This window comes from Tenebrio molitor, chromosome 6 (genome assembly GCF_963966145.1).
Source record: "Tenebrio molitor chromosome 6, icTenMoli1.1, whole genome shotgun sequence".
Lineage (NCBI taxonomy): Eukaryota > Metazoa > Arthropoda > Insecta > Coleoptera > Tenebrionidae > Tenebrio > Tenebrio molitor.
In genome coordinates this window covers 14,871,754-14,895,054 of record NC_091051.1, presented here as the reverse complement: position 1 = coordinate 14,895,054, position 23,301 = coordinate 14,871,754, and the positions used below count along the sequence as shown (strand labels likewise).

The 23,301-nt window shown below is 42.0% G+C and overlaps 4 protein-coding genes across 8 annotated transcripts in view; 1 reads left to right on the top strand and 3 right to left on the bottom strand.

The window, feature by feature from the left end:
* Positions 1-150: 150 nt before the first annotated feature.
* Positions 151-13,135, bottom strand: pcx (pecanex). Of its 4 annotated transcripts, XM_069050969.1 has the most exons (15): positions 12,693-13,133; positions 12,483-12,640; positions 12,241-12,434; positions 9,029-10,030; positions 8,681-8,842; positions 7,881-8,285; positions 7,524-7,808; positions 3,895-5,879; positions 3,295-3,847; positions 2,572-2,765; positions 1,882-2,516; positions 1,476-1,829; positions 1,034-1,421; positions 839-979; positions 151-779 (listed from the first exon to the last, which is right to left on the bottom strand). In XM_069050969.1, exons 1-15 carry the CDS (start codon positions 12,861-12,863, stop codon positions 639-641), a joined length of 6,768 nt encoding a protein of 2,255 aa, XP_068907070.1. In that variant the 5' UTR covers positions 12,864-13,133; the 3' UTR covers positions 151-638. The 4 variants fall into 4 exon arrangements, with proteins under 4 accessions (XP_068907070.1, XP_068907069.1, XP_068907068.1 ...); XM_069050968.1 differs by having other exon boundaries at positions 2,572-2,744; positions 7,524-8,285; positions 12,693-13,134; XM_069050967.1 differs by having other exon boundaries at positions 7,524-8,285.
* Positions 13,136-13,241: 106 nt separating this feature from the next.
* Positions 13,242-15,118, top strand: LOC138133185 (mitochondrial 2-oxodicarboxylate carrier). 2 transcript variants are annotated; one of them, XM_069050992.1, is made up of 7 exons: positions 13,242-13,378; positions 13,433-13,516; positions 13,574-13,785; positions 13,842-13,904; positions 13,957-14,229; positions 14,566-14,747; positions 14,797-15,118. In XM_069050992.1, the coding sequence occupies exons 2-7, from the start codon at positions 13,453-13,455 to the stop codon at positions 14,912-14,914; spliced, it is 912 nt and encodes a 303-aa protein (XP_068907093.1). In that variant the 5' UTR covers positions 13,242-13,378; positions 13,433-13,452; the 3' UTR covers positions 14,915-15,118. The 2 variants fall into 2 exon arrangements, with proteins under 2 accessions (XP_068907093.1, XP_068907092.1); XM_069050991.1 differs by having other exon boundaries at positions 13,284-13,516.
* A 66-nt stretch (positions 15,119-15,184) lies between these two features.
* The window catches only part of LOC138133190 (uncharacterized), a 30,251-nt gene continuing 22,134 nt past the window's right edge, over positions 15,185-23,301 (bottom strand). The window contains exons 3-4 of the mRNA XM_069050996.1: positions 15,375-15,481; positions 15,185-15,323 (exon numbers count right to left, since the gene is read on the bottom strand). Of these exons, the coding sequence (XP_068907097.1) occupies positions 15,242-15,323; positions 15,375-15,481 (189 nt within the window). The 3' untranslated portion in view covers positions 15,185-15,241. The remainder of the gene's footprint in view (positions 15,324-15,374; positions 15,482-23,301) is intronic.
* Positions 15,655-20,752, bottom strand: LOC138133675 (uncharacterized). Its single transcript, XM_069051615.1, has one exon. The coding sequence runs from the start codon at positions 19,012-19,014 to the stop codon at positions 15,868-15,870; it is 3,147 nt and encodes a 1,048-aa protein (XP_068907716.1). The 5' UTR covers positions 19,015-20,752; the 3' UTR covers positions 15,655-15,867.

The window sequence follows — 23,301 nt, the reverse complement described above, 5'->3', positions numbered from 1 at the left end:
CTAGATATAGTTGCAGCAACAACGTGTTCAAAGTAGGAAAGTCCTATTAAAAGTAAAAGACCCGTGTGTAAAGATGGACACTATTTCTCCTCGTTTTTTTTTTAATTAAATTTAAATTATTGGAAAAATTGTACACTTCTCTTAACTAAATACACATAAAAATCAGTCTATTTTAATAAGGCAACTGCGTAACAACAATTCATAAATATTAAGAAGCCTAATATGTATAATACAAATTACTTTGACATTTTCATCAAGTACAAAATCTTTGGACGTATGTCATCATAAAAGAAACGATTTTTCCATCACAATAATAAAAGAATGGCAGTTAAACAATTAGTCTGTGTACGAGTAAAACTTACTGACTCTTTTAACACTGCGGTATTAAATAAAATTACACCTAAACTGAAGATTGTAAAAAACTTAACTCCGTGTTAAAAACGATATATAAATTAACTACTGTACAGTTTCTTTAGTTTTCTTTTTTGTTTTTTTGTAAATTCAGTTTTCTTAACGATAGTAACAATTCATATAAAATTAAGTCTTTCTATGATAATTAATTATAATCCTAATGGAAGTCTAAAATCAGATTTAACCCCTTCCCGGATATTCGAGAAGATCGTGTAAAAAAACGTATGCTATACCTCCTGGCCGAGATCTTGCACGCCGCTTTCGGCGACAGGCACGAACTTGTCGTCGATTTGAACTAGAAGAATGGTGCGATCGACGTGGGACCGCTTTCCGGGGTCCTTGTGGCAGGGCGTCCACCGATGCACCACCTGCGAAAGAGACGACGAGACGCGTCACGTCCGAAACCGCTCCTTACGGCGGTACTCACCGGTCCTTCCATTCCCGCCTCCGGGACCCAGTCCTTCCAATACGATCTGCCACCCCTCACTCTCATGTACTCCGTCGGCCAACTCACGTCTATCCGTCGACCCAGATTGATCCCGTCGTACACGAAATTCGGGTCGACAATCTAGACAAATTCGACGGTACTTCTTACCGCACTGACGGCCACCAACACACTCACCCTGACTCGCTGCACCGAAAACTCTTTCTCGGCGGTCTCGTCGAAATCTCCCGTTCTTTCGTCGGTCCGCGTCTGGGCGTCCGGGGCTTGGGAGACGGCTCTCTCGTCCCTTTCCTTGAAAAGTCCGGCCAGACTGGCGAGAGTCGCGCTGGTAGGCTTCCCCATCGAAACCAAACTACCCCTGTTGCCACCCAGCGAAGTCCTGCTGAGACTGGAGCCCCGTCCCATGCTCCCGCTTAAGTGCGAACCGTCCGTCGATTGGCTCCCGGCATTTTGATGATTCAAAGGAGCCACGGTCGTCATGGCGTAGACGCCCTCGTTGCCCATCCCGATCTCGTCGCGCGCCGAAGCCCCACTCGAACAACCCTCACCGCAGCGCTTCCGAATGCTACAACACAAAACATTCCACCAATCCTACCCACTGCGACTGTGCAATACTCACCGTCTGAACAGGTTGAAAATGTAATTTTTTATTTTCGTCAGGCTGACCGATCCTCCGACCAGACTGCAGTACTGTTCGTTTGTTTCTGCGTAACTGGTGGTCAAAGGCGAGACGTAGATGGGATAACCGATCGGTTGGTCGCACGACGAGTTGATGATGTTCCTCAAGGCTTGCTTGGCGTTCTGGATGCTCCCCCTTTCGGGGTTCCTGTTCCGCAAGTAGACGAGCTCCTGTTGCTGACCCGCCCACAGACCTCTCACGCACTCCTTGTTTATTTTTATCACCCGAAAGCTCAGATATCTTTTGTTCAACATTATAATCTTGTATTCGTCGGTGCCGTCATCCAAAACGTGTCTGAAAGAGGTGTTCTCGAAAAACGAGTGACGACTAAATTTCAGAATCTCACCTCAAAGCCAACAAACTCGGTGTCCCGCTGAGGACGGCGTTCCTCCACGCGGGATCACCTTCGTGCGATATGACCAACTCTTCCTCGTGCTTGCAGATGGCTTCGTATAAAGCTGGCAACTCCTCGTACTCGTCAGGCGACATGAAATGATCTTGGTGGAGCTTCAGCGACATTCTTATCCCCGGAGCGACCACTGTCTTGAGCAGGTCCATGTCGGTGAACACCCACTCGTCCCTCGAGCAGGTGATGCGAAAATCCCCCTTGAAGAGGGCGTGCAAACCGAAAAGAAAAAACTCCACACTCGAGACAGTGTTGTGGGACACTGCCCCCAAAGCCCGACGCCCCAACAAACTCAACGCGAAACACAGAAGCACCAGAGTCGAATTGTTGCCGGAATCGACGTGCTTCTCGGCTTTTTCCACGCAGAAAGTGATCCACTCTCCGTGGACCTGACAAAAGGTGTGACGAGTCATTCCGCTGTTCGATATGTCGAAATCTTCGTCGATGTTGTAGTTGAAGACCGGGTCCAAATCGACGAAGTTCTTGTTGTCCATGGGTTGCAGCGCCCTCAGAATTGTCTGCGACGACAGCCATTCCTCCAGCTTCGGCGAACGGACAGTGTAGAAGATTATGCTCTGGTAAAAGTGGAAACGATGACGCAGAGTCCGGTGCGGTGAAGAAACCACTTACTTTGACGTAATAAGAAATTAATACTTTGCGGAACTCGAACACTTGCAACATGGACACGGCGCTGTTGTCGGATATGCTGTAACCTTCGAGTATGTACTTGGACGCTGTGACCTCCCAGGCGAGCCATCGCTGACTGAACGCCGAACTGATGCTCAGTATCCCGGTGAAGTGGTCTGTTTCGATACAACAACATGCTAAAAGTTACGGAGATTAAGTGAAAATTCAACTAAAGGGGAAAGCTAGGCAATACCGACAGCTGAAATCCTAACCTAAAAAACATTTGTAACAGTGACGTCAATCAAAATCTTACCGGCACTATGTGTTCTTCTTGTAATTACAATTACAATTACAATTGAAAACGTAAAACTAGGACACATCGCAAAGGAGCGAGAAGAAATAAAAAAGTCTGTTTCTCAGTGCGGCAAATTTTAGAATATCTAGTGGTATCGCGTTCTCAGACGTTTGACATAAGATGGCGGCCTAAGCCTACTCATCATTATGTCAAAATGTCAATCGTAAACGCGATGTTTTCTGACTCACTTTTATACTTTCCAAAAATAAAAAAGAAATTACTAAAAAGTATACTGTGGAGCCGCTGCAGAAGCTGGTACAGACACGTAAGCCACAACACCTCGCTTAAGCAACCTTTTCAGCAGAAGCGCCCTCTACGCCAGCCTTGTACCTTAATCGGTATTTCCCAACCCTCCCCGAGCACCAACTTACCGTGATTCTCCTCGATCCCTTCGGTGATGGCCTCGACTTCCCTCTGCTGACAGTAAGTCCCCTTGAACTCCAGCCCCCGCATCTGAAACGTCACCAGTCCATTTCCCAGTTCGATGATGTGGACCAGACAGTTCAAGTAATCCGACGCCAAGACGAAACAGTCTCCCTGATTTACCAGCCCCCACCTCCCCAAGGTCAAATCTCCGCATAACGAGTGCTGCAACGACCTGGTGAGGTGTTCGTAAAAAATCGAGTTCAGATTGTTATCGTCCGCTCCCAGGTTTCGGTCCAGGTGCGAGGAAAGCGGCGTGTTCGAATGGTCGACTCTTCGAGTGTTGTAGTCGCGCTCCCAAAACTTGACAGGTCGAACGTAAGACGTCAGGAAGATGGCGCTGCCCAAGAACGGGTTCAACGGTGTTGACAAAATGGCCGAAATGAACGCTTGCAAGAACAGCATGGCCGAGTGAGGTACCGAGAAAGGCTGAGCGAAGGCGTGGAAAGCTGAACCCCAAGTGATCTGCCAGGGGGCGATGTAGGTCACTACGAATTGCACCTGGAATCGGGAAATGAAAACTACGTCAGATTCACCAGTCTACTCACCTTCAGGAGTAGCTCGTAGACCTTGTGGAAGATGATGCTCATGAAGAAGTACTCGACGAGGAACGTCTGCTGGAGGAGGCTGTAGTCGTAACGAAAAAACAGCGCAGTGAAGGTGAGTATGAGATACTGGGAACTCTGATTGGAGTATGAGCTGCGCAAACACTTCAACCCGCAGATCACCACGACGAAAGAGCCGAGGACGGGTCCGAAGTTTTTCGCCACCTTCGGAGAATCCTCCGTCAACACCGACAGGAACAAGAGCGGATACAAGATATTCCTTTCCACGAAACACAACAAGACGTAGACCTTCTCGAACCACATGATCTTGGCAGGTCCTCTTATTTGGTACTGCATCAACTCCTTCGACCTCAAGACCGGACTGGCGATGCACATCCACGGCAACTGTTTGCGCAACTGAGGGGTGATATAGTGCAGCACGAATCCCAAAGAGGCCGAGATGGTCCACAGCACAGGACTCAGCTCCGGCTGCAGCGCAGTAAAAACAGTACTCGCGTGCACGCTGAAAACCAAAACCGCGATCAGCCCGCACAGAATGATGTCGTTCTTCAGGCGCGCGTTTACAGTTTTCTGTAATTTGTGAGGTAGAGGGTCCACGTGGTCGACTCCTGCTTTGTTCTCGTTGACCTCGCTCGGGAACTTGACCGACTTCTCTTTTGTCTTCTCCGGCTTCTTCTCCGTCAGGGGCTTTTCTTCTTTGCTTTCGGGCTTATCGATTCTCTCTTTGCTGTGTTCCCGGTAGATGTCTGTGGGCCAGACGTGTCTCTTTACTATGTTCCAGAGATGCGAAGGATCGCTTGCGCTCCTGCTCAGATGGTACGAACAGGCCACCAGACAGGCACAGAATATCGAAAACAAAATATGTCGCGAACCCTTCGGCTCGCTTAGACCTCCGTAGGCGAAGCCGTTCATCACAATCACAGCCAGGATCGAGCGGAAAATGCAATAGAACGAGGCGAGAAGACTCGACATCGCGTTGCCGCCGAAAATGTGCATGTCGACCTGTTCGAGGAGGTACATGATGAAGGTGTTGATCTGAGGAAACAAGCCCAAAGAAAATAATATCGGAAAAAACAATATGAACTTGACGAGGAAATCGCGGATGAGGAGGAGGACCTGAGGGTTGGTGAGCTGGCCACCGCCCAGACTGTACGACTGAGCTTCGGTTCGCTCGTCGATGTAGGAATTGAGGACCAGGATCATGCCGGCAAAGATGCAGAAGTAGATGGGACGCGAGTAGGCTATGATCCTGTTGAAACCGTGCGTCGGCGAGGCGGCGTCCGGCTGCACGCTCTTCAACAACGAATACTGACAGCTCGCCATCACGAAACAAAAAATAAAAGCCAACAAGTCCTCGTAAAAGTTAGAATGCAACAAAATAGCACCGGACACGGAGACTAGAATCCCGAAAAGAATAGACAGCAGCGTCTCGAAGAACGTCAAATTCCTGTCCAACAACGCGAGCAACTTCAACCTGTCCAGGGTCACTTTCACGAAAATCCACGGAAACACTTTGAACTTATAAAACGACTTGGTCCTCGGGTAGTTATTGTTCACCTGGTCGGAGTCCTGGATGAATTTGAACTGGCTCCTGGCGACGTTCGCCTCGACGTCACCCTCGTTGTCGCCTTGCACTATGCTGATCAACGAATCGATCGGATCTATGAAGCCCTGGTTAGCCAACAGCCGCCGACGGATGGAATCCGGCACTTTCGAAATCTGAGCGGCGTGGACTTCGGCCGGGTTCGGGACAGGAATCACGTTGTTCGACGACGCCTTCGACGTCGGAGCGTCCAAAATGATCGACACCGAACTGTTGCATATCGAATCGGTGCTGTTGCTGTCGCAAAAATCCTGAGAGTTGTTCCTGGCGGTGCGCGACGTCGTGGCGGCGTCGCTGGGGCGGCGGCGTTGCGTCGGCTTCTCGCCGGTCGATGCCTTCTCCAGGAGGCGGTTGTTGGCCGTACCTGAAAATCCGAAACGGTTCAATCGAACACACTTCTTGGCTTCCTCTTCGATGCCAGAATTGTAAAATCAACACGTAAAGTAAAAACGATTTGGATGTGAATTGTCAAACTCAAGGTCGCTTAAAATTTATAACGGAACTGTACGTTAGTCAGTTAGTGAGATCCTGAGATCTGTCATAAATAAAGTCGATTCAAAAAACATCTGGACTGTCAAAATCAAAATTGCAGTTGTTAGGTTGGTTAAATCACTAGTTATTTTCATATTGCCCGGTCGGTATCTATGATTTTTTGATTTTTCAAACTAGTCATTTGTTTAAATTGACATTGTCAAATAAATTGCAAAATAATTTAAGTACCGGGTGATCAAAAAGGACTGTTTAAGTTGGCAGTACAATTAAGAAAATTTTATATTTCGGTTATTTATAACACTGCAACCGGGTATGTTTTGTTGGTTTATTTGACAAATATCTGATGTAGGTATAGCATTAACAACGACAAGCCATCAACAACCGAAAGTTACTCCTGTTATACAATTTAAAATACAATTCAGTGTTACCAACTTAAACAGTCCTATTTGATCACCCCGTATATTTTGTAAAAAGGTTAAAATGGAAAGTTCAAAACAAACTAGGGTGGTTCTATTGGCGCGAGAGAAGATGGCCATAACAAATTATTATATTATAAAGCGATATCTTCAATAAAAAACGTTTCTGATTTTACCCAACTATGTAGAAAAACAGTATCTTGCATTGTGAAAACCTAATTAAAACTGATTGATTAACCATGATGAATATTAGAGATGTTTCACCTATATCTTGGCGGAATCGAACTCAAATAGGTAGGTATGGAAAGCGATTTTCAATTTTGGTTGTTGTTTAGTTTACCTGTTTTCAGTTTGTCGCGTGTCACCTTCTCTTTGTCATCGTGTTTTTGGTAATTATACACTTGCGCAAATGATTGAATCTCACGCGGATTTTGCTAGCGATGTTACCATATTGTTTAATAACAATTTATTTTAAATATTTAAAGTACCTAAAAACAGACAATGCTTCATGCTGGACCCGTATATATTGAGCCCAGTTTTAAATTCACTGAGTTTTGGAATTTCGGAGTTCCATTTGCGCATGCGTCAGATTTGTCGACCTAAACTGTATAATTACCGTGTTTTTTTATAAACTTTATCAAATTGTTTCCGTTTTTTTAGTTGCTGCATTTCGCTTCAAGTGTTCAAAACATTTTTAGTTCAATGATTTAAAAAGAAACATAACCTAAATATATTTTGTAACTAGATTTTGACGTGGGTACATTCTAGCGAAAATTTGTTATACCCAAGTACAGTCAAAACAGGCATTTCATTTAAAATTTAATTTTGACAGTCCAGGAGTTTTTTACCTTATTGGCGCGCCTAGTTACTTTTACTAGTAGTGCCAACTTACCGACAAGTCCCCAATTCACATCTATTACGTTCCGGCTTTAAAAACATTCCAACCTGACCGCGCGGCGAAAGAGACTAAATAAACGAGGTGTGTTAAGGCGGCCTTACACCATGGAAATAATTGGCAACATGTTGTCAATTGTTGCCTTGGTGTAAGGCTGCCTTTAGAGAATGACTTTTGCGCGTGGATTAGATGTGCGGCAACTCACCCAAGCCCTTCTCGTCGAAGGTGTACGTTATCCAGTTCCCGTGCTCGTCCATGAAACAGTGGACGGAGCCGTCCGTCGTGTCGTTGAAATTTTTGGCACAGTGGGTTCCGTGTCCCGCGGACAAAGAATTAGCTATTGCACTATCCCTTTTGCTTTTTTGGCAAGACCTCCTTCTGTTGACTCGACTCCTCTTCAGTCGATTCCTTTGCGGGGAGGCGTGATTGAACTTGACACTCTCGTTGGGGGACAAATAACAGACCGACAAAGGAAAATCTCTTCGTGGTGCTAAAAACGCCGATAAGAACGGTGCCGGTGGTAACAAGGTGCTCAACTCATTATTAGAACCGCCTGACGAACCTTCTTCGTTTCGATCTCTCGCCGTCTTGACGTAACGCTTGCAGAGGTTCACCCTTTGCGGTTTCTGCTGGGGCAAGACGATACACTCGAGTCCCTCGACCGGACTCGGACACTCGTTCTGTCTGAGTGTCTGCGTGATTTTGTTTTCTTTCGACGATCGATTTCTCGATTCGTTCTCTTCGGACTGTCTGTCCGATTTGCAACGGCACTTGGTGCATTTCTCCGATTCGCTCTTTGGGGTTTTTCGGCCGGATTGCTCGTTGTGACTAGAGGTCGAGCGAGTCTTCTTCGGGATCGCGCCCAAACTGCGAGTCGACGGGACCGGTTCCTGCAGCACTTTGCTCACGTCGTGCTCGAGCGACACGGTCGTGGTGCTCGACCATTCCGTGTCCCGCTTCAGGGGTTCTGCAAAATATCCAGGGTCCGATCAGCAGTTTCGATACCGCCGTACTAAACTATACAATAGCAATAAAGGCTGAACGTTCTCTAAACCCCTCTTTTTCCACAACGAAAATTAAAAAATCAAAAAATACTTGCAAGTTACGGAAAAAAAAATTAAAGCGAAGCTCTACTACATAGAAGAAAAACTCTCAAAATCCAAACTGGTTTTTTTGTGCAGAGATATTCGATAGGAGAAAAAATTGGTAAAAGCCACCAAAATACAATTTCTCTTAGTACTTTCCGTTAACGGTCGACGATCGATGACGAAAAGGGTGTTTTTTTGTTGGTTTGACCTATGCTGCGTGAAGTTCCCCCATTTCTTCGTTAGCACTGGGAGACCTCTGGCGATTCGTGCTTACCTTTCCTGTGCTGGAGATGCTGCTTCTCGTCGTCGAACAGCCAATCCAGATCCAGCTCGACCAGACTGGTGCAGTTGTCGGTGTCGACCATCTTGACCGAATCGCTCAACTTCCTCTTCCTCTTCTTCGCGTTCCTCTTCCGGAAGACATTTGGCTCATTCACTAAAACATCATTGTTGGCATAGACTACTCTAACATTACTATCTCGGACTTTATCCCGAAAAACTTTAAAATCGTCACCCAACACGTGACATAATTTTTTCACAGAAAAAGGACAAATTGGTATTTTCGGACTCCGTTCGTCGCATTCGACGCTCGTATTACTACAAGATAAATTCGAACACTCACTTAATTTTTTATCACTGCATTCGTTATCCGTCCCGTAACAGTCAGTCCTAGCGTCGTGCATTTCCGGTGTGGCACTAGAATTCGAATTATCGTTATCTAGAAGGGCGTCTTTCGATGTCGCACTGGTCCTTTCTTCACCGCACTTTTCCTGGATTTTAGGGTGTGATTTGTCGTAAGGCACGTTTCTCGTCATCGTTTTCACCGTGATGTAGAACAGTGGGGAGTTGCTCCCTTGGTTCTCCTCGTAATCCGAATCGGAGAGGTGGGCCGAGGAGTCGATGTCGGTGTCGGGGCCGTGGGAGGTCTGGTGCTCGTCCGACTGCTCCGCTATCGGATACACAATCTCGGAACCGTAATAGGAACACAGGTTCAAGTGCTGGTTCCGCACCAGACTCGAACTGGGAGGAGGCAGCGGGTTCCGAGTGCCCTTGCACCCGATCACCTCCAAGCTGTTCGGGTGCGCCGTCAGCGAAGGCGGAGGACAACAAGTCTCCAGAGCCGTCGACCTGATCCTCCTGACTCCTCCCCGATTGCTCGTCTTGAAGTAGAACCCCTCGGATGTGAGAGACTGATTCGGGTTTTTGTCCAGATAGCCCAGTTCCAGCGAACCGGTCGGTTTGATCTCGGCTTGGACGCTGGACGGCAGGAAGTTGAGACTGCTGTTGGTGAAATTCGAGTGTCTCCGTCCATTGGAAGGACCCTGTTCGCAGTCGACGCTCTGCAACGACGGTCGTTGCTGGTTCAGCAGGTTGCCGTCCGTCGAGTCGGCGCTGCTCTGCTGGTACAGCTTCCGGAAACTGGAACGGTTCTGTTTGCTCTCGTCTTTCACAGTCACGCAAACGAAACCGTCGGTTTTCGACCGCTGATGCTTCGAACGTCGCTCAGATTTTTTCGATTTACGTTCAGGCACGTCGGGCTGGTACGTCACTATTTCTAGAACGGGAGCGGCGGCCCCGTCGCTGCTCTCCGACGAATTCTTGCGGTGCACTTCGGCCTTCAAATCTGAAAATCAACAACCATCAAATTTACATATTTACAAAATAATTAAAAATTAAAGCCAGGTGAAACCAATCATTTATTGTAGCTTTTCATTTCTGACCCTAATCTTTGCCCTTGTTAAATACCCGAAAATGGCAAATACTGATCCCCCAAATCTGCAGCTTTCAAATTTAATTCCACAAACAATAACGATGTTCCGAATCTTTTTAATCGGTTGCCGAATCTCGAGACACATAAATCGGGATAAGCCCGGATCTATAAACTTATTTTAGACATTTATATTTAGTTTTATCTATTTTGCATCATCTGATACAAGTTAAAAAAAAAACATTCTTGGCGGACCTTTTGACATTTTATGATTCCGTGATGATATAAACAAGTACAAACAACTAAATTGCTTTTTGCACGAAAATATAGTTCTCTCGTTGCTGACAGACTAGATATTTAAAAACTGACAATCTAACTTTCAAAACTAACATCTTACGCAAACCTTTGCAAAAACCTAATTTTTCTGCGCTCGTTCGGCAATATCATTATTTATTAAATTAAGATAACAAAAGATAATTGTATATTTTGCGGTCAAACAGTCGCATGTCGATTTCTCGTGACACATTTTACCAATAAAAAAACTTTGAACCCACTTCTAATTCAGTTATGATTTACGAAACCTTTTATTGCTAAACTGTTCCACCGCAAACATTTTGACAGCAAACAGAATCGATCAAAATTCATTTTTGGCTTCTCAGAAACATTGTTACTATCTTTTTGAACAGGTGTGTATAAATAAACGGTGCGCATCTTCCCAGTTTCATTTCCTCGAACACGTTGTCATTGTTCTTCGTTGCGTAACCGTTTGAAAGGTACGAACAAATAGAGTTGTGGTGTTCTCTGCGAGCGAAAAATTCGCGAAACTTGAGGCGACAGTCTTCCATTCTGTGCATAAATTATGATGCAGAAGAAAAATAACGGTGAAGTCGTGTTCGCGGAATCTGACATACCTAACGTTAAGCAGAGTTCAATGATAAACAAATATGAGATGCTTGGAGAATCATTGACACTGCCGAAAATGTAGCTGTACTAGTTTGCAAAAAATAACGAAATTATTTATAGAAAATTGATCTTAGTCGTCGAATTGTTGAATAACAATTGGTGCCTAATTATTTCGACTAAAACTAAACAATTGTTATCTAACTTGCACCTATTACGGAATCTTATTGTGGTTTTATGACAAAAAAAATTATACAACGAGAATTACATAAATATGCACTAAACGCACAACAAGTGGTTTTATCGTTTCAAATGTCCTTTTATGTGCAAAGAAAACAAATTTTGTGCACTTATTTAATCTACTCGTGCTTTCGCGTTTTGAGAATATGAACCATCAGCCCATTATGAGTATAATTCGTTCCACTTTTTATAACAGGTGCGGTTTAGCGATAACTTTTTCAACAGTAGATTAAGCATATTTTTTAAAACAATAACATTCGTTCTGCATGATGACCGATTAGTAATTCTCTCGACCAAAATAGAACTAGAAGGAACCGTGAATGAAATGCATCCATATTACACTTTCATCACCGACAAATCGCAAAATTCTATCTTGAAAAAATATTTACTGTGAAATAAAGTTTTCTACGGAAGTAAACGACGTGTAACTAGATCTTTGACATTTTCTAAGTGTGGAAAATCCAAATAATAAGAAACTGCGCATTTCATTGTATTAAATACCCATTAAAAAAAATCGATAACGTGTTTGTGGTGTGTACACAATATTAATGCTTGATGGTCATTGTTGAAATTAAACTCGTAAACATTTTGTAATTCCGCGACCATAGAAAGTTTAAAACTGATTTATAAAAAAATTAATAACTACTTTCATTATTCCTTTCCAGTACACATATTTTTTCCACCAATAAGAACGTATTTAATATTGACACTTACAACAAATGAAAGTTTGTCACTGTCCTGACAAAAATAAAATAAGAAAAAACTGAACATTCATTTCAGTGATTGATAATTGATTTGCAATACCTTATTAAGCATATTTCACGTTTCTTTGTGAAGCTATCATTTTTACGGTTTTAATTGTATCAAATGAAGTGATTTCTCTTCCCTACTTTTACCAAAAAAAAAAGTACTAAAACATGGTAACTCAATTCCAATAGGAGTAATTTTTTTTTATTGGAACATGTGTTGTGACGCAAATTTCTTACCTATAGTGCTGCTGGGTTTGGCATCTTTCACAACTTCAGCTTGTTGAAATTCTGTGGATTCTAGACTATCGGCATCTGTACTTGGTAAGGCCCCAGCCTCAGCATAAGAAATGAAAGAGCCGCTGACTGCAGGTCTGGGGTTGGGTTCTGATGTTTTGTTTGACAAGACTTGTAACTCGATGCCTTCTTCCTCTCTAGAATATTTGGTAGTAATGAAAATAAGAAATTGTTATTGTGCTCACCTTTTCACTTCCTGCCAGTTATCATCGACTTCCTCTTGTATGCATTCTGATGTGTCATACATGTGATGCAAACCATAGTTGACCAGTTTAATCACAGCTAATACTATTGTCACCAATAAACAATAAAAGTACCACATGTACCGTGTGGGTGGAAAATACTGGAAAGAATGACCTAAATAGGCGACGCACGTGGAAATGTCGGTAACTTACCACGTATATCGTGAAGGGTAAACACAGCAAAAAGAGCCAGATGTAGAGGTGGAAAGTGTTGCAAAATACATCTTGATGAGGGTCAAAGAACCAACCCCCGGTCAGAGAAGCCCAAACACCTTGTCTTAGAATTTCCAATGTTTGCGATCCCATTTGCTGTTCTTCTATCATAGTAAAATCAAAGCATTTCTAAGAAGTGGCTTACATGTTTACAAACGGATTGAATCGATGACAGACTTTCTGCACTCCATCTTGACGTTTCAGCTGACTTTTGTATATCTCCCTAATTTACACTGTCCACGATTGCACAAGAATTACAAAATAAGACTTTACACTCGATATGTCACGGTAATTAGTCATCATCGTACCGTACTCGTTCGGGAAGTTCACTTCTTTTTCGATTATTATCACGCCGTTCTTGAGTTTTATCAAAAGAAACAAGTCTGTCAGATTTTTTTGCCGTTACGTCAAAGTTAACCTCAATTTCTCCCTGCCGCCGGATCGAAATCCCGCCGGTTCGAATCGGACCTATCGTGACAATAGTATTGTCAAAACGCCAAAAATGTGTCAAAAATTTCCTGGACGTCCTCCAGGATGATCAGCTGATTTCTTAAAAAAATATATTTTATTGTTTTTGTTCAGCGTTCAGCTTGAGTGAGCTTGCAGAAATAGAACCGCACAAGAACGTAAATCATTTTATCTTATCTTCGCCAAAGTGTTAAATTTTGATTGTCGCACAGTTCTTGTTCAACATTCGACAATGTCTGACGTCAAGAGAATTGCAAAAGAAGCTGCGATACAGATCGGCTCCGGGGGCTCCGCAGGTAACCTATCGCGCCACACTTTTCGCCTACTCATCACGCTTGAATTATTTTGCACAGGCTTTGTTGAAGTTTGTATTATGCATCCCTTGGATTTAGTTAAAACCAGGCTGCAAATCCAGAGTGGAAAAACCCTTACTAAAAATGACCCGAAGTACTATTCCGGTATATTTGACTGCTTACGGAAAATGTACAAATATGAAGGTTTGACATCCTTTTGGAAAGGAATAATCCCACCAATTCTAGCAGAAACCCCTAAGCGAGCAGTCAAAGTACCATAACTCCCCCAGCATATCCCCCTTAACTAAGACTCGCCATTCTGTTTTAGTTCTTCACTTTTGAACAGTATAAACAATTGTTTTTGTTTGGATCACCCACGCCTACACCTTTGGTAATCATATTAATTCCCACAAAATAGTCCAATCATTCTTCTGTGTTTGCAGACATTCTCTTTGGCCGGACTGGGTGCTGGGGTGACTGAAGCAATTTTAGTAAATCCATTTGAAGTTGTTAAAGTTACATTGCAAGCTAACAGAGCGACAGGCAAAGAATTGCCAAGCACTTGGGTTGTGACGAAAGACATCGTGAGAAACGACGGACTAGGATTTCGCGGATTAAATAAAGGAGTTACAGCCACAATTGCGCGAAATGGCGTCTTCAACATGATTTACTTTGGATTTTACCATTCAGTCAAAGGGATTTTACCCGAATTTGAGGTAAATGTGGGCAGCAGATAAAAATAGAATTAATATGTCTTATCTCTTCAATTAACCTTGATTTGACAGAGTACACCATTTGTGATTTCAATGTTAACAATAACATTAATCTAACTTTAGGCGAGTCTCTTCAACAGATGACACGAAACTTATTGATTTTCGTAACCAGATAACGCTTCTATAATATCCATTTTTTTTATTAATCTGTTAAAATATTGCAGTAATTAGTGGTAGACAAACAGTAGAGAATTGAGCCAAGTCTATACATAGATGGCGTCGTGATGACAGATAACTTTCAAGGTCGTTTATATTTTTAACAACAGTTTATTGTTCCAGGATCCGGTGAACGAATTTTTCAGGAAAGTAGGGATCGGCTTCGTTTCCGGTACTCTAGCCTCTTGCATTAATATTCCATTTGACGTTGCCAAGTCCAGAATCCAGGGACCACAACCCGTTCCCGGTCAAATTAAATATCGATCTACTTTAAATTCGGTTGTGATTGTTTATAGGGAGGAAGGGTAAGCGGTTTTAAAAGTCGTTGGGAAGTACTGACAGAGTCAATTGCAGATTCCGCGCTCTTTACAAAGGACTGTTGCCGAAAGTTTTACGTTTGGGGCCCGGCGGGGCCATTATGTTAGTTGTGTACGACTACATGCACAGTTTTTTGACCCACAAGTTTGCATAAAAGACAAGTGCAATTGTAAAAGCAATTTTTCGAATGTGTTATATTTTTGTACTTTTTTAGATGTTAACACAAGTACAAATGTTCTTTACTGTAAGCTAGTCTGATTTTATAGATTTACGAACTCACGGTGCAATCTAAGACCAAAGGGTATAAATACTTAAGCGTTTGGCTTAAGTAAAAATCTGAATAAACAATTTCCAAGGAGTGTTATTTTTATATGTGTTATAAACAATAATGGGTGTTGCGTAAAGGTAATATTTTTATACAAAGTTTAATATTGTTTTTACCTAGATTATATTTACGAAAGTTGTGGAATAAAACGGTATCTTACAACTTAATGTTTTGTTTCTCGATGTGGCTGTGGAGGTTTAGGAGTTCTTTTTTAAGTTTTTCGCAAATGTCGGAAAGGCTGCAAAAATATCGTCATTATTTCATCGAAGAAAACACGAATCATACTCACTTTCTTTGGTATTCCTTTCTATCAAGTTCGTTGCCAGTCTCTGTAACAGTGTGGGCAGTTTTTGTATCAGCAGTGACTTGTATTCCAATTGATCTTGATTTTTTTGTCTAAAATTCAATAGTCTATTGTTAGTACGTCACATTTTCATGGTAAACACTTTTCACTTTGTACTTTCTAAATTCTTGGAATTTTCGATTTTGCACGGACACGTTTGGAACAGTAGGTAAGTACATTGAACAAGAGAGATTATCTTAAAACTTTATTAGAACCAACATTATACAAATAGTTAACAAGCATTACAAACTTTAAGCGCGATAATAAGTGGCATAAATATTTTTTCTTAAATATTTACATGTTTTTTTATCAAAGAGTGCAACATTTACAAAATTAGAGATACAAAAGTTTTAGTTTCAACATAATTATTATGTCTACAACTTTACTAGGAATATTTGGTTTATTCGTAATAAATTAAACTAGATTTTTCTAATTAGTTCTAAAGATGGTAAGTATTCCCGTTTACAGTTAATATAGCATGCTTCCTCCCAGACTCCTTATTATAAATCTTTGCGTTCTTCGAAAGTGTATCGTCATCTTCAAAATCCTTGGCTTCCAGTTGCGCGTAGTTGATCGGCGCTGGCTCCGGAACGGTGTAGGTGAATTCTTCGGTGTACCTCTCGGGAACGTAGTAATTCTCGTAACCGGTGTGTTCACTTGCCGAAGCTTCCATATCGACCACAACTTTACTCTTTCTTTCTTTGATTTCGGACGCGCTGTAGTCGAAATCGAACGGAATCGTTAACGGTTTGTTAGAATTCTGCAGCTCTTGTAAAGCTCCCGCCGAGATAATTCCCGAGTGCAGCGGTTGAACGACTTCCGAGTTGGTCGTGGCCGCTTGACTTTGCTTGGCGGGGAAGTTCTTGTCGAAATTCTGATCGAATTCAGAACTGGCTTGTTGGTGGCCTCCGAAGTAAGTGGGAATGCTCAAGAATGCCTTGGCGTGGTCGATGTTATCATATAAATTGGGAGCCGCTTGAGCCTGCGTCTGCTCGGAAAATTGAGTAACCGTGAATCCTTCTTTCTTCGGTTCGTCTTCTTTTTCCGCTTCTTCGTTTTGCTCCTCCTTCTCTGACTCTTCGTCTTCGGGCTCGGCTTCCTGTTCTTCATTCTCAGGAGACTCTTCCTCTTCTGCTTCACCTTCGGGTTCTTCTTCTTGATTTTCACTCTCTTCACCTTCACCTTCTTCGATACTCCTGTAATAATCTTCAAGATTCTTCTCAGTTTTCTCTTTCAAACTCTCCTTGTCCTTTTCGAATTCGTGTTTCACAAAACCTTCGATGTCGCCGGTGTAGAATGGAAGCTTTTTCTCTGACAACTCCGTATTTTCGTCACTGTAGTCGAAATAAATCCTGAATCTGTCCTTATCGTCTCGATTATAATTTGAATAGTGATCGTCTATTACACGTTGTTCCAATTCTTTTTTTGCCCCATCGTCATCCTCGCTTTGCAAACTTTCCTCTTCATTTTTTTCCTCGTTCTCATAATCTTTTTCTTGCGGTAAGGCCGCATCGTGGTAGATATTTCCGTCGACATCTTGGAAAGTGAGCAGACCAACTTCACTTCCCTTGTTTGAACTTTGGGCCTCGGGATTGTATCCAGCGTAATTGGTTTGTCGATTTAAAAATTCTTGTCTGACGTTTTCAAACTGTTTGTCGTGCTCATCAAGAAGCGGTACCAATTCAGGATCAGCCTCTTTGGTCTTTTCAGGTTGCTCCTTCTTAAAATGTATCTCGTCGTTTACAGCTTCCACTTTTTCTTCTAATTTTTCCGAACGTTTATTTTCCTCCTGCAAATGTGGCAACATCTCGTAATCGAAATTTTCTTTCTCTTCTACATCTTCAATTTTAATCGGACTGGGTTTATTCGGAGCACTCAGTTTCTTCTCGACCACGTCTCTATCTTGTTGCTTTTGTAACAACTGCTCTTTTATAATTTCGTATTTTTTGTCGTTTTGCTTCAAATTTGATTTTATCTCGTCATCGATAGATTTTTCAATTTCTTTGAACTTTACGAGTTTTCCTTTATGGTAATCTTGAAAATTTTGAGGCGGTGTTATATTCTCAACGTTCTCTACTTCTTTTTTAACATCAACGTTCTCCTTCTCAACTTGACTTTCTCTATCGTTTTCAGTTTTAAATTCCTGTTTAACCTCTTCGATTTTCGGAGTTGGTACAATTTCAGGTTGTACTGGATCCTCATATTGATAATCATTTGGGGCAGGATTCCTCAGATTCTCGAATTTGTAATAATTATCCTTTCCTCTTTGAATTATCTTATCCAATCGTTTTAAAGACAGTCGATGCTTCTCGGGTACAACAAATTTAAAATTTATGTTTTCGTTGGTCCTTCTGAAAGCCGGCTGTTTAGCGGCCGCATCTGAGGCAAATTTCCTCTTGTAATACTCGAGGAGATGATGGTGCACGTCACTGTTATCAGGCGTTGCGTCAGCTGTCGAAATACCGTGAATATCCAATACCGAAGGTGGCGATTCGTCCACGTTAAGACTGTGCGAATTGATAAAAGCTTTGGGACTCTCCAAACTCCTGACGCTGTTATGGTGTTTTGGTTTCAAATCGTACTCTTCGTACTTTGTCTGTTGAGGTACTTCCTGTTGATAATTAGCGTCCTGCGCTCCCGTACCTGGCGGCGGCGCTAAATATTTGTAGCCATGTTCGTACGTGTACGGCGAACTTTCCCAAAAATTTTGGAACCCCTCTTTGAACTTCTCCTTCGAATGGAGATAATCATAATTCACTTCTCTCTTTCCCGCCCCGATATCCGTCACCGTGTAGTCAGGAAACTCGATCTGGACCTTCTCTGGTTGGTCTTGTTTAGGAGGCTGATCCAGTCTCGGATTTTTATCGTTGTCGTAGTCGTAATCGGTGTAGAGTTGGACCTTCATGGGTGGTCTCGGTGGTGCTCCTGGCTTCGCTGGTGGAGCTGGAGGTTGCGGCGGCGCTGGAGCTGGCGCTGGTGCCGGAGCTGGTGCTGGCGCTGGCGCTGGTGCCGGAGCTGGAGCCGGAGCAGGCGCTGGAGCTGGAGCAGGCGCGGGAACAGCAACCGGAATCAGCACCGGAGCTTGTTTTCCAGGAGGAGGCAGCGTCTGCACGTTCTTGTTCCAGTTGAAATTGATACTGAAGGTTTTTCTGATGGCTTCCGTTAGCAGTTGAGCTGGTGCAGGAGCTGAAGCTGGAGCTGGAGCTGGAGCTGGCGCCGGTGCGGAAGCGGGAGCCGGCGCTGGAGCTGGGGCGGGAGCGGGAGCGGGCGCCGGAGCTGGCGCTTTTGGTGGAGGCGCCGGTCCAGGCGGTGGCAGTTTGCGCTGCTGCGCCAGGACCGGTCCTCTCGCCACGGCTGGAACCGAGGCTATTACGGGACCCGCGGCGATTACAGGAGACGGAACTGCGGTGAGAATCGTCACGGAGGGACGCACCATGGTGGGTCTCTTGTGCACATCGTAGCCGAAAACATCTCCGATATTCACCAACCACGATCCGATAGTCCTCTTGTCGCGATTGTCACTAGAATCACTGTAAACGGCCACTGCGAAGAGGAGCGCACAAGATATGATCTGATTTATTAGCATTGTGCCATGCTCTTGTGTCGGATGTTATTTGCTGAAATGCATAAATCGTACTAACACTTCTGCTCTAAGACAATTTCACTTGTCACAATCGATTTATTATAGAGAAAGGGATTTTTTTTTCTTCTTTGACATTATTGCTCGTTGTATTGTTGCGTTTTTCGCGAAAGTCTCTGTTATTACATAAAATTGTTACTTGATTGAATGGGACGTGCACGCATCAATGAACATTTATACTGCGCTGTCAGATCTGGAGACCACAAACGTTCCATAAAATTAAATTTTAAATCGTATACAATACACCGAATGTCTGATTAGCATAAAGTCAGAATAATAGCGGTTTCTGCAACAGAACCGACAACTAAAATGGTACTTTTACGTCACTTTTACATTATAAATGGTGACCGCTCGCGATCGATCGACGAATATGGCATTTACTCACGTCGACGATGGACATGTAAGAGTTACATGACAAGTTGCCTTTATTGTTTTCCCTTTCTGTAAACGGTCATTATCATATCACATTCGTCATGAATATTCCGATTCTGATTAAAAAATGAAACTGATCCTAGTTCCGCCTGTTTCTTAACTGGTAAAGTATGACCGACATTGCTTCGGACTCAGCTGATACGTGCCGTGCATTCTGTCAGCGAAGAAAGTTTAGAACATTCCTCCGGCATTTATTGTCGGCCGGTTTCCAACTTTGACACCGCACGGTATCCATTATTAAATCGAATCGAGATTACTAGTTGTAAAAAGCCGAGCCCTCGCACTCGCATACCGAATTTGTCCCATCTGAATAAAAATTCACCTAACCTACATAGAGAAAGTATAATGCAATGTTTCATAGTTTTTACGGTCAAGCGACAGATGCATGTTTTGTAGAACAACAAAAATTCATAGTGTAACAATTACATAACGACCTAAACTGTGGTAAAACGGTTAAAAATTATTCCAATCCAATGCTAAAACAACTTTCGCTAATGGCAATTACTGATCAGCTTACCACTGGATATTATTTCAAATCTGATCGCGGTTCTTTTTAATTTCCTCGCTCGTTTTGTCATTTATTCCATAATTAATATAATTACCGCACAAATTTATTTTAACAACTACGCACGCAGTGCCGCTTGCCATTCTTCATTTTAAATGTCACTCGCCGGGTACCACTTCATAAATCAAAGTTTCTGTTAAAATAATGATTCATTGCCGAGCTCGTGTTAACACTTATTTTCCAAAGTGCTCCGGTTGGATCGCATAAAACGGTGAAAATAAAATTAATTGTGGTGATAAAGCCGTCGAGTTGGAGGCAAAAATTAAATTAAAAACGAAATTGTCACGAAGAACCGTTGATTAAAAATGTCATTTGTATTTTTTATTGCGCTTAGAAAGGATTGTTAAATTGTCGAGAAATTTTTACGTTTAGGAAATGCATTTGGTGTCACTTTTATAGTTAATTTCACTCGGATAATTGGCTTTTTACTCTTATTAAATATGAAAGGTGCAGACAATTGGCAAAGGCTACAAGAAAACCGGAGATTTTAACCGGCTCAAGAGTGAGTCATTATGAATATTGGAATTAGTTCACCACCTACCACTGCAAATTGCAGCCAAACAAGAATTATCTTCCATCACAGGTTTTCGACTCAAATGCAACCGTTTATCATTTAAGAATGACACACTTCGCTGCGATTTTTTTAATTGCATGTAGTTGCAACACTGTTCGAACAGCTATTTATAAGTTTTTTATAATTATTTAAAAGTTGTATTGTATGACAAAACAACCTACTAAGTGACGTACCGGTTTCATAAATTTTGCAAAAAAAGCATTCAGACGTATTTATGCAAATGACAACTATCAATAACAGTCATTTTACACAAATTAAACAGCCATAATAAGTTGAAGGACTCCTAAACCACCTACATCAAACAATAGTTATTTACGATATAAGTGGGATATAGACATTATTAACGCACCTATTGTGAAGTTGGGGTAATCACATAGTGCCGTAGTATCCCACAAATATCGTGCAAAGATTAATCTAACTTTGACAGAATAATAAATTAATTAAGCTGACTAGCAAGGCGTAGTGATCTATGTTCTCGTCTTAGTTACCGAACAACAACAAATAGTAACTAACAAGAATTTTAAATTTTTCGGAGGTGAAACTATTGTTTTGTGCAGTAATTCGCTTGCTGTTTTCTTGGATTTGTGAGTTGTCTAATTACCGCTCTAATGTGGTAATAATCTCATTACCGCACTCATTAGGATAAGGAGACTATTATATTTCTAAAATGAGTGGGATATAATTTAACCCACGCTGATAAAAATATTGAATCCGACCGAAAATACAAAATAGAAAAAACACATTTCATTAGAAATAATTTCGCTTATTATTATATTGTAATATACAGGTGTCCCACATAAGACTTTCGACCCTAATATCTCGGTTATTTGCCACCGGATTTTTATGAAATTTAAAATCCAGATATTTTAGACGGCGAAGAGTAAAATCCCATTAATGCAATAACCCAAGTCTAAAAAAGTAGTTTTTATATGCTTTTTTAAAATGTTAAATCACTTAAGATTGATATCAAAAAATTGATCGTCAATCAAAAATGTTGTAAGGAGAAACTCGTCCTTGAAAGACGTCTGGTTTGCAAGAAAAAAGAAAAAAACTGTGTTAAACGTGGCTGCAGATGCAGAAACGTGGTCACCCCTCTTCACACAAACGCAGGTGACATTTGACGTTTATTGTTATTTATTTATTGCAAAAATTGTTTCTTTTTTCAACAATATTGAAATAGTTATTTGTATCACAAGGCTATAAAATGCCATTTTGCAAGTGCAAGCACTTGCAAAACATTTTCCAGCCATGTAATACACAACATTTTTTCGGCCGACAATTTATTTAAAGCAAACATTTTTGTTAAAAAATTACCAGATAGGGAATTTATTTTTCTTCCATTGGCAACATAAAGGATTCAAGAAGCGACTGTCACGACAAAAATCAACCAATTCCTCAAATATTCAAAAGCGTCGTCGTCGTTTCTGTTACTCCTAACCCATCGCTTGATACCCCCCTCGGCCCCTGCTGCTATACACAATGTACAGCTTGCGATAAAGGATACAAATCTGCCCGACATCAATATTTTACACTTAAAAAATTGTACAAAAATGCCGCATGACATTGACATTTTGTGCTGCCAACTTAAAATCTTTCATTAAAAATTCATGTGTCGATTTTCTTGCCTAGGCAAGGAAATGCTAGTTTCCAGACGGTTTAGACGAATGAAAAATCAGTGTTTCACTTTTGACAGATTTTAAGGGTGTACAAAATGTTGCTTGGCAACGAAATTATTGTATTTTGTGTACAACAATTATTTAGATCAACGTTGGCCAACCCGCGGCACGCGTGCCACTATTACTATTGGCACGCGGTCATAATCTCATCATAATACTTACGCGAAGTAAAAACGTTTTTCCTGTTATTCGATTCACATGACTTAGGCCCGGTTTCTGGAAACAATTTTATCGGGCCAGTTAGTTAACTCTCCAATAAATACAAAAATTCTGTAATGTGAGTGGTTACTTTCTAGCGTTTCTGTAGCAACGCTTGATTTAACCGGTCAGTTAGTTATTGGACCGTTCCAGAAACCGGGCATTAGTAGGGCAGGGGTACATATGCATTATCTTTCAGAAGAATGAAAAAGGGGCACGTCAAATATTTTTAGTCAAATAAAGTGGCACTCGAGAACAAAAAGGTTGGCCACCGTTGATTTAGATAGATTAAAGAAGGCGCTGAAATCTTGGCCGTACGTCGACAGGGATGGATTTTTGCCGAAACTCGACCAAACAGGCAACAGCGCTGTATGCCTCTACGGCTGTATGTCAATTCTTTGTTATTGAAAACACCATTACGAAAGTAAGATAAATCTTTTATGTTCTGAAGTAAAAACCATTTTTGCATTAAAATTTGATTCATAGTGACAGTTGTTAGACGTTTATTAGCTCAGTTTTTCATACGAAAAATCTGACACTGTCAAAGTCATAACCGCCCTTTATCTAAGTAATTGTTGGTCGCACCGTATATTGATATTTAAACAAACAAAAGTAGGTAATTTCATCTTAAATTTTACCATCGATTATAATTTGACACCCCAGTTCTGTTGATGCTTGAAGAAAGTTTACTGATTTTGTAAAGAATTTTCTTAACCCTCCACCACCTGGCGGCACGGTAATTTTGCTGGAGTACATACACTATTACGGATAATACGAGTACTATCAAG

Bases quoted from the DNA above. Each gene is read 5' to 3' on its own strand.
- pcx (XM_069050966.1), bottom strand. From the start codon at position 12,863: ATGATAGAAGAACAGCAAATGGGATCGCAAACATTGGAAATTCTAAGA. The intron at 3,848-3,894 runs GTGAGTAGACTG...TCCCGATTCCAG, and splicing joins TCTACGAGCTACTCCTGAAG to GTGCAATTCGTAGTGACCTA. The intron at 2,517-2,571 runs GTAAGTGGTTTC...CACTTTTACCAG, and splicing joins TAATTTCTTATTACGTCAAA to AGCATAATCTTCTACACTGT.
- LOC138133185 (XM_069050992.1), top strand. From the start codon at position 13,453: ATGTCTGACGTCAAGAGAATTGCAAAAGAAGCTGCGATACAGATCGGC. The intron at 14,230-14,565 runs GTAAATGTGGGC...TTATTGTTCCAG, and splicing joins GGATTTTACCCGAATTTGAG to GATCCGGTGAACGAATTTTT. The intron at 14,748-14,796 runs GTAAGCGGTTTT...AGTCAATTGCAG, and splicing joins ATTGTTTATAGGGAGGAAGG to ATTCCGCGCTCTTTACAAAG.
- LOC138133675 (XM_069051615.1), bottom strand. From the start codon at position 19,014: ATGCTAATAAATCAGATCATATCTTGTGCGCTCCTCTTCGCAGTGGCC.